Here is an 18,994-nt window from a genome sequence, read left to right on the forward strand (position 1 = left end):
CCATGATAGGACAAAACAGGTTTAACAGGTATATTATGTGGGACCTTAAATGAACACTAGGGTAATGGATAACTAGTGGGTGATGGGCTCTTCTATTTCATCCCTTTTGTTGGACGATTGCATATTTATTAGCATGGCCCTGTAATGTAAAATTTCGTTTTTCTTCTCGTTTTGCCAAGTGGCTATATTAAACCCAATTGATTTTGACATAACACGCATTAAAACAACAATAAATGACATTTTATTTCTAAAACAGACTCGGATCTGGATAAAAAATAGATAGGAAATACGTAAAAAAAATGTATATTACATTGTTCAAGAGGATGTATTATAAATATGTACAAAGTTCAATATATTCTGTTTATGCCCAAAAGCTGCTGTTGAACAGAAATATTTAAAATAGACTTTGAACCATAATTTAAAATCCTGTATCAAGACTCATTGATAAGGAAATGGTAGAATGTTCTTGCCCTGCCGTTTTTGGGTGTAACCAGGATTATTTAGTTACACTTTCGGGTCAATAGCATAGTTTTCACTTACAAATCACACTCTGAGGCAATGTCACATTTCTAGACTTGTGCATTTTAATCAAACAAATTACAAAAAAATAATCTTTAGGTATGATGTCGAGGAGGAAAATAAGCACAAATCTTGAGGCCCATTACAAAGACTGTCTGTGTTTGGTACTCTGCTTTTTCAGAAGTACCTCAACACTTGAGAAACACACCAAAATGTGCTTTTACTGCTATTATAAAACAATGCAGCATAATGCACTCGTCCCCAGTCCAGACAAAAACATGTAAACTGAACATTGCAGCTCAGAGTATGGTTTGAGTCAGTACACGTGTCTTCGAAAACCTTTTTTGCCGAGCGTTAAAAAGTCCACAATGTCTGAGGGGCTGAGTAGAGGACTTGGAGGCAGTGCCTGGTGCTCCGGCAACATCATTTATGCAAAACTCGGCTGAGGGCTCAGTTGACCTTGGAGGATGGTGAGCGGAGGAGTTAGTTCCTGATCTGATAAGCTGGTGTGCAAATCTTTCGCAGAACAGGACCACTCTGAATGGATCCTGCTGTTGGACAAAGCACAGCCATTGTCGTGAGTCCTGGTTGTAACATTGGGGAAACAGTTCTCCGTCTTGACATCACAACAGCTTGTGGTTAAGAATCTCCCAAACCATTCTTCTTCTGAAATAGGGCATGTGTTTCTGTGAATAGGGGGGGGAAGAAAGATCCAACTTAGCCTCTGGGTATCACTACTATAACGATTTATCAATGTTTTTTTGTTCCCTTTGCATTCGAATGAATTCACCTGTGTAAATGTGATTGGCTTGTCTTTGGTGATGTAATCTGCATATTTGCATGTGAACATTCCACAGTCACTGCCATTCATCTGCTGTGGGATTTCCTGAGGATAGAGGAAGAATACATGGTCATTAATAGGTGTACTCGGTCAAAGACTAATTGCTGTAACGCAAGCCGATTGTGCTGAACAGACACTATTTTCATTTGAGTGCACACTACCCCTCCAGCAATCCAATTTTTGGTGTTATTAATTCCCTATTTACACAGCTGCATGCCGAGCCACATACATCCGATGTGCTCTGGTTCATTTACCGAGCTCACTTCTATCATGTGAAATTGAGAGAGGTCACAGTAAAAGACAGCGAGTGTCAGCATTTGTGATCTCTAGTGGCCTCTGGAGGTCGGGCTGCTCCTGCAGGAGTAACTTCGGACCATCAGGAAACCATGTGTTCTGCTGACCCCCAGTGGTTAAACGTTACAATAAGTTACAATTTAATCCGGAACCCCCACCATCAGTTGGGAGGGAATCGAGGTCAGTCAGGCATAAACATTCCAACAGGGGAAGCGACAATCACTAACTGCGCTCTGAACCTTTAATAAAGTTAAACCAAGGTAAAAAAATTCATGGTCCATACATTTGTCACGTATTCTTGTTTTGTTGTTGTTTGAAATATAGGTCACAGGGAAGCAAAAAAAAAACATGTTTTGTGTGTTTGGAGATGTCAGCTCCAGACACAGATGGCAGCAGAAACAGCTGAGGTGAATAACAGAACTCAGCAAATCAAACACCAGTTCATCTTCTAAAATATTAACTCCACGCATCTGACAGCAAACACAAAACTACTACTAAGCTGAACCCAGTGGCAAAGGGGCATAAAACCTGTGCTGCTCATAACAGCGAGGCTATTCCTGACCTGCTCAGCACTACAGCAATAGAGAACAGATCCATTGCAAACACATTTCTCCAATTGCTTTAACCTACTCCTCACCTGCATGGTAGTCCTTTTTTAACAGAAGGTCTATACAACTTCCCACTCAGAAAGACAAAACAAGGCAGTGTTGAAAATAAATAAAATTAAAAAACAAAAGAATCTGTATCCCTCATCTGTCTTTCATGATAAACGTTCATCATTTATTGCTGCTCTTTTCTGATTCACTATAAGGTTGTGAGCCCCAGTTTTGATGGACAACCCTTCCTTCTGATTGTCACTTGAAGTGCGTATCGGCATTTATTGATCTCATCAGCTCATCAGATCTCTAACCCATGGATCAATTTAACTAGACACGTTGGAAGTGGAAAAATGAACATCAGCCGCCCACTCTAATGTTTCCGATCAATTCGTGGTGATGCGTGAGTGCCGACCGAACACAGTGTTCTTTCTTAACAGGGAGTTTTGAATCTTAGTTGAACTCCAAACACCAATCACTTTTTATGATTAAAATGTGTAAGTATGAGCCTTTCAAAGAGAAGCCATACAATGGGCCCCATTGTAAGTGGGCTTGTTCCCCTAATTACCCCAGGGCAGCACTTTATTAAAAGGAAAAAAAAAAGATAAAGACAAAACAGCCCACAGAGAACCATGCTTTCAACCATGCCAGAATTATTGCTCACACCCCTTTAATTTCAGTACAAAGAAAGACTCTCCAGGCATTACTTGTGAGCTTGGGTGGTTGTTTTCTTAAAGTTATGCATGGCCAAGATACACCGCCATCTGCATTTTTTTGTCAGAAAAACACACATTACATATTTAAGAGCTGCGCGCAAAAACGGATTAAATAGTTTATATGTAGCTGGTACAAATTACAACAAATTACAACTGTGAGACTGCAACAATCTGTGCAGAATAATCAACTGTCTTCGATATAATGCCCAGTCTTTGGGCAACATGTAACATTTGGAAAAGTATGGTGGCACAAGTAAATTCTAACTTTCTGATAATAGGATTCCATCTTTAACTACAAAACATGTAATTTGATAACATACCATCACAGAATGCTAGAAATAGAACTGATGTGGTCAGCCCTATGTAGAACTTACGTTGCGCTTTTTACTGTGTAAAGTCCAGCCTGAGGTATCCAACTCTTTGCCCTTTTTGTCCTTACTTTCTTGTTGGAGGTATTCACTGAAAACCAAAGAATGAATGACATTAATGAAGGTACATGAAACTCAACACACAGGGGTTTCATTCAGCTCCCCTTAGAAAAATCTTACATGGGCACTTACAATAAAATTTTGCATGCTTCATCATTATTTCCTCCCATTGAATCAAAGTACATTACAGCCTTTTTTCGGAAATCCACCACCTGATGGGGGGACAAAAAAATTGAATTAAATAAATAAAATTAACACAATGAAAAGACATGACAGCATATCTCACACAGATAATGGATGCCGGTCATCACGTACAGAGAGACACCAATGCACCCCCAAATGTACAGGAACAAGCAGGATGTCCTTGGAGAACACATCCATCCTTTTGGTCCAGCGGCGAACAGCAGAGTAGCCACTGCTACGCAGCTTAGGGTAGAAAAATGTGTTGAAGGTATTGACTGATGGCAGGCTGGGGTCCTTGCTGCGCTCCACCAGCAGATTCATGTAAAAGTTGATCACCTAAGAGATCAGGAAGGAGGGAGAGATAGAATTCCATTTGTTAGAAAAAAAAGTTTAAAGGAATACAATTGCGACTTAAACAATCTCTCTGAAAATACTTTATCTGCACAGCAACCAGAGTAACGTGTTGATCTGGACTACTCTCCAAAGCAACACTGACCTGAAATTCCAAGATGAGAGGCTTCTCGCTTTATACTCTATGCCCTATACAAAGTATTGCTGGTCATTAGAGGAGTATCTGCACCTCAATTGGCTACAGTGGGGTTGCCCAGTAAATTAAAAAAACTAAAATAAATTCACCAGCAAAGGGACTCCATTCCATTTTGCAATGATGAAGCATTACCACCCATTAGTGACTATCAGACTTGACAAATCTGTAGGCCAAAGTTTTTTTCTGGCTTGTGTTTTAGTATTGGCTAAGTTTGCTTTGAATCTTTTTTTTTTTTTTTTTTAAAGTTTATCAGGACAGTGTAAAATTACATTAAGCACAGAGGCAGAGATGTTTGTACCAGATAGTGGCTCATAGCTAATTTCCATCTGTAGTCCTGGGAAGACAATATAAAGTATTGTTCACAGTGACAAGGCCAAAACAGGTAGTGTTTAGAACTTTTGCCTGATAGACAGTTAAGAGGGACAGCAGAAATTAGTTGAGCTGGGATCATGTGGAAAAAAAACTTATGCACGAGAAAAACATGACATGTTTTTCACTATGCAGTCACCTCGTCATTGAGCCAGTTCAGGTGGCTGAGGGTCTGCAGGTCCTTGCGTGTGAGACTGAGCCCAAAACCCTCACTTAACACTTCATGAGGACTTCCTCCTCTTAGCACCTTGTTCACTGCACCCTCCATTTCCTTACGAGAAACAAAAAAAAGCATATGTGGAAAGGCAGAAAATAGGCTTTATAGTTTTTTCACTCATTACATCATTGGTAGTCCCAAAGTTAGAGATACATGTAAACTCTGCGCTTATCACACAAAGACATTTATTTCCTATGTCCTTTGCTGTTACGTTCAAGAGATGTTTTCAATCACACTCATACTGAAAGTCCATTACATGAAAGAAGCAGTCTTTATCCATAGCACCCTACATAGCAGAAAGGAACTGTACCTCTGTGAGATCGGGAAATTCTGGTTTGTCTTCCGAAGTCCTTGGCTCTTCTGTAATTAATGTCAAAGGAACTTCTTTCTCAAGGGGAACTCGAACATGGACCTCTACATCAGTGCTTCGTAGCCCCTCTTCAGAAAGCCGCTAAGAATCAACAGCACAGAGTTAAATGATGTTCCATTGGTTGTGACTAAACAACTAAATGTACAGTACATGGTGCATACTCACCTGTCGCAGGAGCTTGGCGGCCAAGGCCTCTTGTTCCTCAATCTGTCTTCGTCTTTCTCTTGCACGAGAATCATACAAGCTAGTTTTGCAGAGACAAAACATGAGGTTATATGGTTGTACCACTTTTGAATATATTTGATAATCAAAAAGAAATGTGATAGAATGCGGTGAAATTACAACTCTTTAATCCATAACTCGACTTGGGAACATGGCACACTGCAAGTACAGAAACGTTTTATTGTGTATGATTTCAAACACAAATGGAAATAATTTGATTTGAACGCAGGCAATCATAAATCAAATGAAGTAACAAAGTGACAAATACTAGCCTTGAGCTGTCTTGTGTTTTACAAATTTGCTCAGTTACAAAAATAACTGAGTCACCATCTTGGCCTGCAAGGAAAAGAGATGGAAATCACAAGTGCAAAATACATATTAAAACTAAACATTTACAAATCATTTAGGAAATATGAGTGAATAAAATCTTAAGTTGCATAACACTGGATGACAATCTTACCTGATGACTGTGTATCCTGAGAGGAGGTATCCTGCAGGGCAGATGGGGAGGGAGCTAACATCAGTGTAGCTGCTCGACTGGAGTTGAGGTCCGCATCCAGAGACCATGTCTGGTTACCTGGCCTGCAGGATGTCCCCAGCGGGCTGGGAAGGTTACTGGAGCTTTGGCTCAACACTTTTGGGCTGCTGGGTTCTTCTGTTCCATCTGCTGCTGACCCAGAGGGGGATGAAAGCTGAAGCAATCTTCGGCTGGTAGTCAGGAAGCTGGTACTGATGAGAAAATTAAGAGGGGAAACAGGATTAGTAATTTGGTAGCAAACACAAACATTGTTGTAGACATATTTAAACAAACGATCAAAATATATAGTCTCTATTGATTGTAAGGGATATAGAGTAAAAAGTTCAGTAGCTCTCATCTGTGGCACAACAATGAATATAACTATATTGCACAAAAGATTATCAAACCTTCTTCATAGACAGTGAGTTGAAAAAAATTTTCCTATGAACATCTGATAATAAGAATATGAAATTGCTTACACATTTAAAATTCCTTGTTTCACAGAAAGAGTTCTTACATGCTTATTCTTAATTATGCAAAGACAGAAATTGATACTAAAAGTTATTATTTTGAGGTTGTGATTGGGTTATGGACCACCCGTTGGGAGATCGTTCTGATTCTACTTTAGCAAAGTGGCTCCCTATATACTGTTTTGACATTTCAAAAGGCATTGTTGAAGTCTACTGCATTTGTATGGATACATACAAATCTCTGTGAGACCTCACAATAGCATGTGAGCTGCCGTTGTGAAGAAAAGATGACTGACCACCAGAGACCATGGTCAGAAGCTGCCTGTAGACCTCCTTCTCCTCTTCACGAACAGACTGCAAAAAAAAAGGTGGTGACATCTTAGATTATAATAAAAAGACAACTGACTTTCTTAAGATCACATTGTGCCATTGAATTCTGATGTCCGACCTCCTGTGCAGTGCAGCAGGGCTTAGACCTGTGAATGTGGCCAGATGACGTGCTATGGGATGGGCTCTGTACCACTTTGATTGGAAAGCTCTTCTCATAGATGCTGGTGCAGGGGCTGTTCGAGGAACCTATACCACTTAAACTGCAGAAAATCAAATGATTTGGAAATAATTTTAATTAACAGTGGTATAAAATTATGCACAGAGATCAAATCAAATAAAAGTTTTCCTTGGGACTGAAGTCCAGATGTATGGAGTACCTCATTGTTCCATATGGCCGAAGGTTTAGGGGCCTGCCTAGTCGTGGAGAGGATTGCATTTTGGGAGTAGAGGGGGGTGGTAAGTTGGCTGGATGTCCATTTATTTTTGGCACCTCACAATGTGTGGGATTCATGAGCACTTGTCGCCTACAAACTTTGGATCCCACAGTGGACCTCTCATAGCGCAACCATTCTAAAATTGCAAATATGGTAAAATTATTATACAACAAAAAGCTTGATGCAGCAATTGTGAAATGAAAATGACCATATTTTAAGAGCTAGTCTTACCTGTTTTAGATGTTTTCCAGTCCAAAGTTGTTGAGGGGGCAGCAAATGTTTCTTTCAGAGATCTTCTTTCAGCAATCTTTAATGAAAGAGATTTTGACATCTTTAAAAGACCAGCTCTGATGAGTTTCCACTAACAGTACTACAAAGCATTTACTCACTGGTCTCCCAGACCACACTGCTGCTGATGTTGAAGCCTGTGGCTGAAGATCTCCAGATTGGGGACCGGGGGAGGCGGGCAATATATTCCTCAAGGTAGGGGTCACATTGTTCTTCATCCATGTAGCCACACTAGAACTATGAGTCTTGACCCCTTCAGCAGCAATCTTGACAGAGTCTAAAAGATCTCCTACAGGAACAATGAAATCATGCAGTCAGCATTACAGTAAGAAAACGTGTATAAAATAATAGGTGAAACACATAATTGACAGAAATTAGAATCGCAATTACCCATTCGAGATTTCTTTATTACTAACTCATCTGGGTCGATGCCATGTCCATCGTCCAAACTTAGAAGAAAGAAAAACAGAGAAGTTTCCCGGTTAAAAACGGGCCGTAGTATAAACCATTAGTGCACACAACTAAAACGCTTGCCGTCAAAACTTTGAAGTACGGATCTGCAAAAGGAAAATTAATAAAGGCTACATGGGAAGCTTCAACAAAACTTGGACACAGTCCCATGTCTTTTTAAATGACACGCATAGGTTACGAGCGTATATGTTGCTGGAGCTGGATACCATTCAATTGGTCTTTTCCTCCTCATCTGACCATCTCCCGGCGGCCGGTGTGCATCTGCGTGTTCTGCAGCTGGTAACCCATTGCGAAGATTGGCAAAGCTCGTTTCTATCCATTCGTAGATTTTATTCAACATGACTCAAAGTTTTTTTTAAAGAAAATAACGCGTCCAGTCTATTAGCTGATGGCTAGAATTGCGCCCAGTCGGCCTGTCACTGTAGGCAACACAAACTAAGATAATGCTATTCATTCGACTGAGGCAGACTAGCTGAAGCTATTTCTAACCTTTTAACCATAAGCTCGATGGCTAAGAATTAGCTAGTTGCCTGGCTAACACACAATGCTAACTATCCTGCTAGCTAACGTTGTTAGCAACACGGCTAATTTATAGAAGTATGTTTAAATTCCAACAGAAATGCGATACGTCACAACCAATATGTTCGGACAAATGGTAATCATGTTGTTTCGCCCTCTAACTCATTTCCATGAGCTTAACGTGACTTTAAATTGCGAAAAAACTCGTTGAAGAGTTACATCTCCCGCTTCTTCCTCATTCAAAACCACAACATGGCTGAACGAGTCGCTGCACCATCGCGGGATTTGATTGGATTACCGGGCGACGCGTAGACCAGTATACCGGAAATTTAGTGGCTGATCGCAGACTGGATGCGATGACGTCAAAGGCGCTGGAGTTGACTTCTCCACGCTTCTTTTTTCGGGCGTTCGTGAATGTCACTCGTGATTTTCGAGGACAAACACAATATATATATATATATATACATATATATCTTCCTCGGTCACGCACAATTACAGCAATGGATGAAGACGCAACTGGGCATTTTACTACCTCAAATATTTGAGGAATAAAGATATTATTGAATTAGATTAAAATAGCACTAATTACATCTTCAAAAAAAGAAACGCAGAAATCGTATGATGTAGTCCTGCTCAGCCTTAAGGCTGATGTTCAAGGATTTCTAGGATTTGCAGGTTGTTGTCTTGTGTCCGAAATGAAGAAGGAATCCAGTACCCTAAGCTGCTTCGGTAAAACAGTTACATCAGTGCAGCTAGTGACAGACTGACAGACTGATTTATACAATTTTTCAAGATCCTCAACAGAAGTATTTGCCTTGGCTGATAAGACTGGTTATCAGAAGCGTAGCCATGGTGTGCACTGACGTTCCTTGATGTCTGTTTCATTCATTTACAGTTACAAAGTTTTGATTTATTCTCCCTGAACAAGTTGATATATTAATCAATTTATCAAAGTTAACAACAAACCCCAGCATTAATAGGATTTGTTTCAGTATTTAACACACTTTAATACTTTGACCAGACCCGAGCATTACATTGATTAATTTAGCTTTTGTAATACTAGAGAAAGCCTTCATATGATAAAAAATAATCAAACAAAACATTAATGAGAGTTTATTTGAGCTCTGAGACAAAGGAGACAGTTTACACTTCGTTTTGTATATTGACCACCAGCCTCCATGCCCTGAAATATCAGGATCATTGTCACTGAGCACCGGTTACTGCAACACAACCAAAGTTAAACTGAAAGACCCTTGCAAAGGTCTGATTAAAAACTGAAGGCATTTTCTTTCTCAAGTGGATGTAAACATGCACCTTGCTCTTATTCTCCTATTCCAAAAAGGCCAAGATCAAATGAAAAGTAACTTTTTCTGTCCTCCAAAGATTTAAGATCATCTAAAGGGAGGCCAAACAGAGTAAATAGTACACTGGCCCATGGTCTCATTTCTGTTTTTTAGTTTTTTGGGGACTGATATCTGAGAAGAGCAGATAAAAACCTTGCTGATAATCTTTCCATGCACTACCTTCTGGTCTTATCCCTATCAGTGAGTTGCAAGGAGGCTGTAGCCAATCCCAGCTGAAATTAGATGTGGAACAGGGTCCTCCCTGCATCAGTCACTGGCTGATCATACAGGGGCAAAACTGTTCACAGTCACATCCAAACTGATAGACAATTCAGGATCATTCATGAACCTACTGCGTGTCTTTGGTCCGTGGGAATTAGCAATAGTACGGCAGAGAACCAACACAGGCAGAGAGAACATTTAGGCTCAAGTCTCCCTGGGACCAAGGACTGTTCTGCTGTGAGCCACCAGTGCCAGTCACTACTTCTCCAGTTGATGATAATGCTTCCGATTAATGAACCTCAAAGTTATATGTTCAATCAAAGAGAGGATAGCAAAACATTTGACATTCGTCCTTTAATAATTCAAAACTGTAACACCAGTAGGACACTGACAGGAAAAGTGATTGTTTAGCAATACACTGCATCAACAGCATTGAACATATTCAAAGGCCAGTGTACACTACTTAGAATGAATATCAACCGTCAGGCTCACACTTTCTAAAATATATCATTCTGTCATTTAAAAATATACTTTAAATATGAGGAAAAACCTCAACCTGAAGCCCTTCCTCATTTGGAGGCCTTTATCAAGTGTCATAGTAAGTCACCACCATCATATTTACATTTATCTTGTGTCATCTCTTAGAACCAATCAACATTTTTCAAATTATTATGAAGCACTATTATGCCAACAATCGCTGTTTGCTCAAATTAAACATCAATGAAAAAGCCAAAATGCAGCAGAAATAGTCCTCATTCAATTAAATCAAAATCTTGCATATTGACAAATAATAAGGAAAAAAATCCCTGCAATAAGCGGAACACAATGACCAGCAAAACAAAATGAGGATAAACCCGTCACATTTTCAGATTGTCATTTAAAAGGCAGACTCTCACCTAAGCTCTACTTGATTACACTGAAGGAGTTTCATTTTTTTATTGCACAGTGGTAAGACAACATCAGCTACATTTGCACATAGTAGACAAGCCTAATCATTTTTAAAAAATGGCACCTGTGATTCCATTCACTAAATAAACACTCACGAATTTAGTCCAGTGATGGGATGGCTGTGCCGTAGCATAGGTAGGGCTTTAAGACTCATGCATAATGTATTGAAGATCAAATACCTCCTAAAGCGCATTGACATCAATTGTTTATCGCACATGGCAGCGAGGATATCAAGATACCTTTTTAGGACACCCACACAATGTCTGTTTTTTTCTTTGTTAGATGGAGAAACACATCACACTGATTGTTTCTGGCTAGTACATCTAGCAAAAGACCTTCAACTACAGGTTGACGATGTGCTGAGAGGAAATCTAGACACCTGAAGAGGTGTTTGTTTGTTTTTTCATACAAGGATTTCACAATGTATTCACAATCATATCAGTATCAGGCAGAAAATAAAGATGTTATTATTAGCTTTGTCACCACTTTTGCCATAGTGCAAAGGCTCTAAGTTTGTGTGTCTAAATTTCCAGAACGGTGCAATCCCTTGCCTGTGAGCCTGAAAGGCCGGGTGTTGGTTTACTCTTGTTTTGTTCCAAAGATTTGAAGGAAGAAGGAGAAGATGTAAATGATATCCAGGTAGATGTTAAGAGTGGCAAAGACATATTCCTCCGGGCTCATGGTGTATCGTTTGTTGCCCATTAGGAGCTGGGTGTCAAATGCCAAAAACTAAAACAGAAAGTGAAAGAGGAAGTAAATTGCAAAAAATCATATGATCTGTTTCACACCGATATGATATTTCTACTCAAAGGGATTTGTGTTTGGACTCTTACCATGGTGAACAATATGGCTCCCAAGACAGCATAGATGCCCTCCAACCAAGGGACCTAATAGCCAAATTTTAAAGTTAATGAATGTGCAGTGTTTTTTCAGCTATTTTAAGTCAAAAATCCTCTCCCTTCCAATTTTTTTGTCAAACTTAATGCATCGCTTGATCTGGTTTGTTATACTTACATACTGAAAAGGCAAAACAACAGCAAGCACCAGTCCAGAGATGAACATGACCATGCAGAAGATGAAAAGCACACCTTGGTAAGATGTCACATCGATCTGGGAGGGGAGAGCACGTCAGTCAAACCGCTATTAATCTTCCAGCATTAAAAGTACCGTGACAAAATTTCTAGTTTTCTTTATTATTTCTGAACAAAGAAAAAAAACAAGAAACACACCTTGGTCTGAAAACTTAAGATGGTGACAAGAAGACAGACTGCCGCTGTGATGCCCAGGCACATCACCACTGACTTGGTGTTATAGAAGCTTTCAAAACACAATATGTGAAAAACATTTTAAGGAATCCAAAATCGTCATAAATTAAGTTGTTAATTCACTTGCATTTTGGGTCCTGCAGTAGATTGCTGGCCCTGTGCCTGAAGATGCGTGCAAAGCAAGCCCAACAAACAGTGTGAATGAAATAAGATCATTGCATAAAAATTCCAGAAGTGTACCTGGACAACATTCCGGTCATGTAGGAGAGGGAGATGGTCTGTAGAGGGACACAATTCACAATTGTGTGAATTGAAAGCATTAATGTAGTCCTTTTCATCAGTTGGAGTTCAAACCAGCAAAGCACTCAATGACACCAGCTATTCTTATCTGTACAAATATTATTAAATATATTTCAATCCTACCATGTAAACTCAGCAAATGAAAAGATTGCTAATTTGGAAACAGGCACATTCTAAGTGTCTTCACATAGTAATCAAGTGATAAAAATAATAATAATAATAGTAATGATGATGATGATAATCAATAAATTATCATTAGCCTTGTACTTACGAAGATGGCCAGCAAGATCAGATTCCATGGAAATTGTCTCCTGTATGATGGAGGATAGATTTTAATCTTCTATATTTTAACTAAAAAATGATTCGTTAGGTAAAAAAGAGGGAATTGTAAGAAAATACCTTGGTGCAGAGCAGCAAGCCAGAGTCAAATAGGTGACAAAAAACACAGCGCTGTCAAACAATCCAAAAGATAAAGTTTGTTACATTTGACAGAATGTTCCAAAAACATCTATATTTATGAGATCAGGTATACAAATTACTTACTAAGAGGCCCAGTACCACCCTGGATTGGACTGAATGTAGTCCTTCATAGGCTCGCTACAAGTAAAAGAGTCAAATTAAGAAAATGGGTGAGGGGGGCTTAGTATGATCTGGTGTAAGAGGCTAATTTTGAAGACAGTAGCAGTACCGCTCACCAGAAAGTGAAAAGAGCCACAATGGCGAAGGTTATTAGAAGCTGGACCAACAGGAGGGTGTACACCTAAAGGAAACCAAGTTAGGAATAAGTAGATATGTGCTGGTCAGCAGGTCATCTGAAAGTTGGAAGCTGGTACTACAAACCAAGAGTATAATAAATACACCCACGATAATAACTGCCAATAAGGTAATGATTCCATCATGTGATTAAAATCAATAATATAATCAGATTTTGGACCAATGGTGTAATTATCTAAGGGCGTGAAGTATTGATTTATTTAAGTGTTGAAAAAATGAAATGTCCACATGCCATGCTTATTTCAATCCCTGACATATTTGTGTGTTAATTTATTGATTTGTGTGTTAATCAAGTAGTTTGCTCAAAAATAATTATTCTTACGTTCTTTCATAGGGTTTCTTTGACTCCAATTGATTTAGTCTAATATTTATAACAATAAAGTCGCAGGCCAAGTCTTCCTTCCTTGTCCTCCCCTTTTGACAAACTTGGTTTTGACATATCGTAGGTCACATATAGTAATACGAACTGCAAAGATGTCTTTTTTGACAAATCTTCAAGTTTTAAATTGTCAACAAATGACAGTTTATCAGTCATACATTGCTTAAAGTGCTTATTGGTATTTAGTTGGTTACCATTAGCATTTAGTTGTTACCAGTGAATTATGAGTGTTTATTCTGTAAGTGGCCCCAACATACTCCTGACACAGCCACCATCCCTGTGACTTTTGTTGACAACGTTAAGTGCAGAAGGGCAACTTTTGAGATACTTGTAACATTCAGAATCCTAATCTTTCAATACCTTTCGGATGAACACCCTCCTGATGTTCTGATCATCCCAGGTGAATTCTGTAAGCATCTCAACATCATTGTAGCACGGAGTGCTGGTGCCTGTCAAACACAATTTGATGAACATTGTGGCGGCTTATAATATTGTCAAAACATTACGTAGAGTTATTCGTTTAAATGACGACGGGGTAATTTTCTGGTAAAAAAGGGGTCAAAAGTATGGTCATACCAGCAGTGGCTTCCTCATAGCTGGGGGGTGCAGGTGGGGTGAGGGCCTGTCCATTGGTGGAGCCATCAGTGGATTTGTTCGCGAGTGACAACTGGGAACAGAAATATATATTGGTATCTTTCATTTATAGAATCTGCTGACAATGGGAAATAAAATCAATGACAGAATCAAAAACAGCTGTCTTACCCCTTTGATTGACCAAGTGTACGATCAAATTACTGCTCCAGGTACCGTCTGCGGTCTATTGTTGAATAAATTACGTCTGTCATGTAACTATATACAGTGTCCCTGTCTCTGTCATTTAAAGTAATCAGGATAATTACAATCGGGCCATATGGCAAAATCCTCTCCATCCCAGGAAGACATATATGGTACTCATGACCTGCAGATGTCTGGGTGCTGCTCATGCACAAGGAGCATATGCACAGTGTAACTTATACAAGTAAAAGTGTACCTGTGAAACGACTAAACGCCAGAGTCATACGAAGAGTAAAAACAGAAATCCCTGTTGGCTGAAGCTACGTCTTGTCAAAACCCTTTCTAGAAATCCTCATCTATATTAATTCCCATTGCAGGTAGTCACAAATAAGCTCATCAAACGTAATTATTTCCTGGCCTGACAGTCAGCACAAACACAAGATGCGGTGTCATCATTAGTTACGCATTAATTTTCTGGTATCTTCAACTGTAATGATATGGGAGCATTTTATGGATTTCAAAGAGGCAATGATAAACCTGGGCAAAGATTTCCCCATTGGGAAATTTTTATATATGATACAGAATAATATATATGTGAGTGTGTTTAAGGATTTCATATCATTTAACATGAGGTAAAGATCAACACATCCACTTGGTTCTGATATCGTCACAACCAATCAGATCACGACTTCCTTTATTTTGTTATCAAGTTTTCTTTGCGCTCACAAGTTTTCACACTGAGGGGCCACAGTAACACTTGAAATCCCATTCATGAATGAATTAAATGATTTTTTTTTTAACAGTGATTTATTATTTGAATTATTTCATCTTCATGTGACGTTCTATTTTGACGGCATTCTTCCGACGTAGTAACTGATGACGCATTCAGGTGATTAGCCCGGCCGTTGGGCCGAAATGATCGTAGCAATGGCATGATTTAGATAAAAAATAATAATAATGCAATTAAAAAAAACAGGAAATAAGTATAACTTCTTTATCTGAATCATGGAGTATTCTGGAATCCGGGGGAGTGTTGGGTAACGTCAAGACTCCGACCACCGGTTTCCCACTTGTCCTGAAGCGACCCGCAAACAGCCGGCCGCCGGGCTCTTACCTTCCCCTGAGTCATGATGTCGATCCTGGGCTTTATGTAAATCACTCAGCGAATAACGTCCGTTTTCTCCACGGCGGGGGAGTCTCGGGTGGACAGCGGCGTGGAAAGAGGCCCGGGAGACGCGGTTCTTCTCGTCCACGCTGACGGTGTAGTGATGTAATTCCAAAAACAACGCAGCGAGGATCCACGCAGATGAGCCCCTCCCGCACCCACGGAGGGGATGTTCTAGCAACATCCAGGTGAAGCCGCAGCACAGGGGACTGGGACTGAACCACACTATTGAGAAAAATGGGGAGGATGCTGGATGTTTGAAGTCCAGAAAAATCTGGTAACACGATCCGCAGTGGTAACCAGGATTAATATGAACAGATTTCCTATTGCTACTTCTTTCAGTTCTATAAAAGATCTTTTCATTATGTGATGACCTGAAAGACAACGGGGAGGTGGTTTCAAACACTTGGATTTGTAGCCTGATGGTTGACAGTACTGTCTTTGTTGCATCGATTCTTATTGAAATTACCGGTTTATGCATAATAAATCATCATTCAATATAAGACAATACAGACACAGTAATATGGTTTACAATGTGCACCTTTATTTGACCACGAAAAAGACAGTAATCTTACGACAGCACAAAGCTGAAGTGCAGAACCCAACGCACAATATATTGCTTTAAAAGATAATGGAAATAGGGAAAAACACAAACAATAAAAAAACAGATGATTGTAGAAACAGTGCTGGATATTGGGCTGCAAACGCATAATCCTCTATACATGTCAGACATAAGGTTGTTTCTTTGGATATTAAAATTGGGCTCTCTGCAAAATGTCCACCGAATAAAAATCAAGCAGTGATGATTCACTGAAGCATTTGTGAGACTGGCAGGTGAATTAATGTTGATTTGTTGTTTTTATTTTGCTCTACCAGTGCAAAATAAATAGGACACCTTGGATGGGTTCATAGCAATCTACTTGACAGATGAAGACGTGGCACTTTTGTGAAGCATTGTTCCATCAACAAATAGGATGCTCAGACATGAATTTAGTAGATAATAAATATAAAACAATGTAAGCGTGTAATTCAATTTAAAAAAAGAAAAAACATTCATAATTAAAATCTAACAGACTGTCCTTTTGGACTTCCTTTTATTGATGTTTTTGGCAAAATGAGGACTCACGTTACTTTGGAACGTACAAGCTTTTTACAATTTTCTAACAGACTTCTTCAAACCAAAGCTCTAAAAGGAAACTTTCAAAAATAAGGATGAGAAAAGGTACTTCCTGATGATGCATTGATCTAATTTCACAGAGAACAGAACGCATTTTACATTCAGGTTTTCCTTTTGATTATGACTGTGACGTTATTTTCCTATCAGTCTGTCTATTAGGAGCCTCTCCTCCTCTCTCCTCGGGGGAAGCCTCCACTTTAAAAAACACCTGATGCGTCTGAAATCAGTCAAGCAATCGGTGGATTTTTGAGGTCAAATCCTTCAGTGCATCTCTCCCTCAAGTCTGAGTTCTGTGTCATTTTTGCCCAGGGCGAAAAGCCAGACGACGGCCATTAAAGCTGCCAGCATCATGACCGCACAGCCACCGAACATGTGTCGAGTGCCACCGCCGCCCTCCCCTCCGCCAGAACCCGATACCTCCCCGTGGAGAGCCAGCAGCCCTAGACAGGCCAGAAGGTGCAACGGCAGCCGGAACCAGGCCAGCACCCCGGCCCGTTTCTCCTCAGGGATCACCCTGCCCTGGAGAAAGCTGACTGCAGGGAAGTAGAGGCCACATGCCAGCTCCAGCAGCAGGAAGGCTAGAAAGGATTCATGAGGTCTTGGCTGTCCTGGTGTCGTGGAGAAGGTCAGCATGAAGAAAGAGAAAAAAGCCATCAGAACAGCCAGGCAGAGTAAGTGGCCAGGCTGTAGGCGGTAGCGTGTGGACGTTGCTAGGCGGTACAGCAAGGAACCAGCCATGCTGGCAGCCATCAGGCAAGAAAACACTATGCCCAGAGGAGGCCCATGGGGGTCCAGCACCGGGGTCCACAAGAATACAAAAATGTAAAGAACACTTTCAAATAGAGCCTGCACTGCACCCAGGAGCATGACTCTCTTGTCCGAAAGCAGGCAACGCAGCCCATCTTGGCAGCCACGTGAGAACCTCCCCTTTGCCGACATACGTGTCAGACCTCCGTTTGGAGTGCCGAGGAGCAGCGTCTGCTTATTGTCCTCAGGAGTTCCCTCTGCTTCCTCCTTGCCCCATTCAAATAGCACCATCCAGGCACAGCAAACGAGACAGGGGACAGCCAGGAGAAAGGGAGACACTGGCCCCAGGTGAAGCCACTCAGCCAGCAGGTTTGCTGTCAGACCAGCTCCCACAGCAAGTCCGTGGTTCCAGGTAGCAGCTTTGGTGAAGGTGCTGGGGATCCACTCCTTGGGGAAATCGTGAATATCTATGTGGTAGTGCACATACCATGACTCGAACGTAGTGGAGAGCAAGGATGTCGACAGACCCCCCAGGATTCGGCCCACAATCAAAACAAAGTAGTCTCTGGACAGCTTGGTGAGACAGCAAGCAGAGTACGACAGGCAGAAGAGGAGACATGTCTGTCTGCGGCCCAAGGCTTGAGGGAGCCAGCCTGAAAAAGGAGCAAACAGAACACAGGAGGCCAGGCCACACACATATAAGATGGCTATTTGGGATTCCAGGAAGCTATAATGACGGTAGAGTTTGTAGAGGTAAGGACCCTGGAGCCAGTCTGCCCACAGAGCTAAGAGGTACGCCCGGAGGAATACGCTCTGGAACCGACGGAAGGCCGGGTTGGCCACAGCAGTTGGAGTCTGCAGCGGTGGGGTGAGACGGCGTGCCGTTAACTCCAGGCCAACACAGAGGGCAAGCAGGAGAATGATGGCAAGGTACGCTGCTACCAACATGGTGTGATTAACTGCACCCACTTCACGTCAAACTACAGGTCCAGGGCCGCTTTCAACTTTCTCTTTTTATTTCTCAGCACCTGTGTGAAAGAGATGGTAGGACAAATAGCGTAGTAGTTAGCCAGTTAAAGGATTACTACCAATCAAAGAAATTGCCATGTTTGAAACGTTACAGCTAAGCAAACCAAACGTTAGCTTAGAAAACGAGGTTAGCTTCGTCGTAAATATGATTCTGTAGGCGTGGAAACTCCAATACGTCAAATGTTTAACCCGAGAGGGAACTCAAAACGCTGAAACGTACCAGCATCAGTGCCATTATCTCTGTAACAAGCTATTGTTGTTAGCATGCGCTAGGAAACGAGCTAACCTGTCACTGATGCATAATTCTAACTAACTCTGCGTTATAAGAAAAATGTTTATTCCATATCGCTGTATCGCAAAAGGTCTCACCGAACCATCAAAAGGCGGTTCCATATCTGTTATCCCACATTCCAGAAGATGACATTAAGGCCAACAGTTACTGTCGTAACTTGCGTGTGTGTGTGTGTTTGCGAGCTCCTTCACTTCCGGGATCCGTGAAGCGACATCCGGGAGGAAGTCTGTTGTTTCACCACGAGGTGA

The 18,994-nt window shown here is 40.8% G+C and overlaps 3 protein-coding genes across 4 annotated transcripts; all 3 read right to left on the minus strand.

Annotated features, from left to right (window-relative positions):
- senp1 (SUMO specific peptidase 1) lies at window positions 1-8,571 on the minus strand. Its single transcript, XM_086141990.1, has 18 exons — window positions 8,019-8,571; window positions 7,732-7,790; window positions 7,443-7,630; window positions 7,285-7,360; window positions 6,997-7,189; window positions 6,738-6,879; window positions 6,525-6,643; window positions 5,763-6,031; window positions 5,575-5,638; window positions 5,420-5,461; window positions 5,246-5,327; window positions 5,021-5,161; window positions 4,633-4,764; window positions 3,710-3,913; window positions 3,527-3,606; window positions 3,341-3,425; window positions 1,310-1,405; window positions 1-1,205 (listed from the first exon to the last, which is right to left on the minus strand). The coding sequence occupies exons 1-18, from the start codon at window positions 8,150-8,152 to the stop codon at window positions 1,143-1,145; spliced, it is 2,169 nt and encodes a 722-aa protein (XP_085998116.1). The 5' UTR covers window positions 8,153-8,571; the 3' UTR covers window positions 1-1,142.
- Window positions 8,572-10,235: 1,664 nt separating this feature from the next.
- On the minus strand, window positions 10,236-15,638 carry LOC147214350 (protein lifeguard 2-like). Its single transcript, XM_086141741.1, has 12 exons — window positions 15,451-15,638; window positions 14,139-14,229; window positions 13,923-14,011; window positions 13,105-13,169; window positions 12,953-13,006; window positions 12,809-12,859; window positions 12,681-12,720; window positions 12,350-12,387; window positions 12,074-12,161; window positions 11,859-11,954; window positions 11,678-11,731; window positions 10,236-11,573 (listed from the first exon to the last, which is right to left on the minus strand). Exons 1-12 carry the CDS (start codon window positions 15,463-15,465, stop codon window positions 11,424-11,426), a joined length of 831 nt encoding a protein of 276 aa, XP_085997867.1. The 5' UTR covers window positions 15,466-15,638; the 3' UTR covers window positions 10,236-11,423.
- Window positions 15,639-16,025: 387 nt separating this feature from the next.
- slc61a1 (solute carrier family 61 member 1) lies at window positions 16,026-18,948 on the minus strand. 2 transcript variants are annotated; one of them, XM_086141863.1, is made up of 2 exons: window positions 18,824-18,948; window positions 16,026-18,453 (listed from the first exon to the last, which is right to left on the minus strand). In XM_086141863.1, exon 2 carries the CDS (start codon window positions 18,371-18,373, stop codon window positions 16,940-16,942), a length of 1,434 nt encoding a protein of 477 aa, XP_085997989.1. In that variant the 5' UTR covers window positions 18,374-18,453; window positions 18,824-18,948; the 3' UTR covers window positions 16,026-16,939. The 2 variants fall into 2 exon arrangements, with proteins under 2 accessions (XP_085997989.1, XP_085997990.1); XM_086141864.1 differs by having other exon boundaries at window positions 18,829-18,943.
- Between the last annotated feature and the right edge of the window lie 46 nt (window positions 18,949-18,994).

Source organism: Fistularia commersonii, chromosome 34 (assembly GCF_037954325.1).
Source record: "Fistularia commersonii isolate RoL2024-O1a breed Wild chromosome 34, RoL_Fcom_v1.0, whole genome shotgun sequence".
In the NCBI taxonomy this organism is placed as follows: Eukaryota; Metazoa; Chordata; class Actinopteri; order Syngnathiformes; family Fistulariidae; genus Fistularia; species Fistularia commersonii.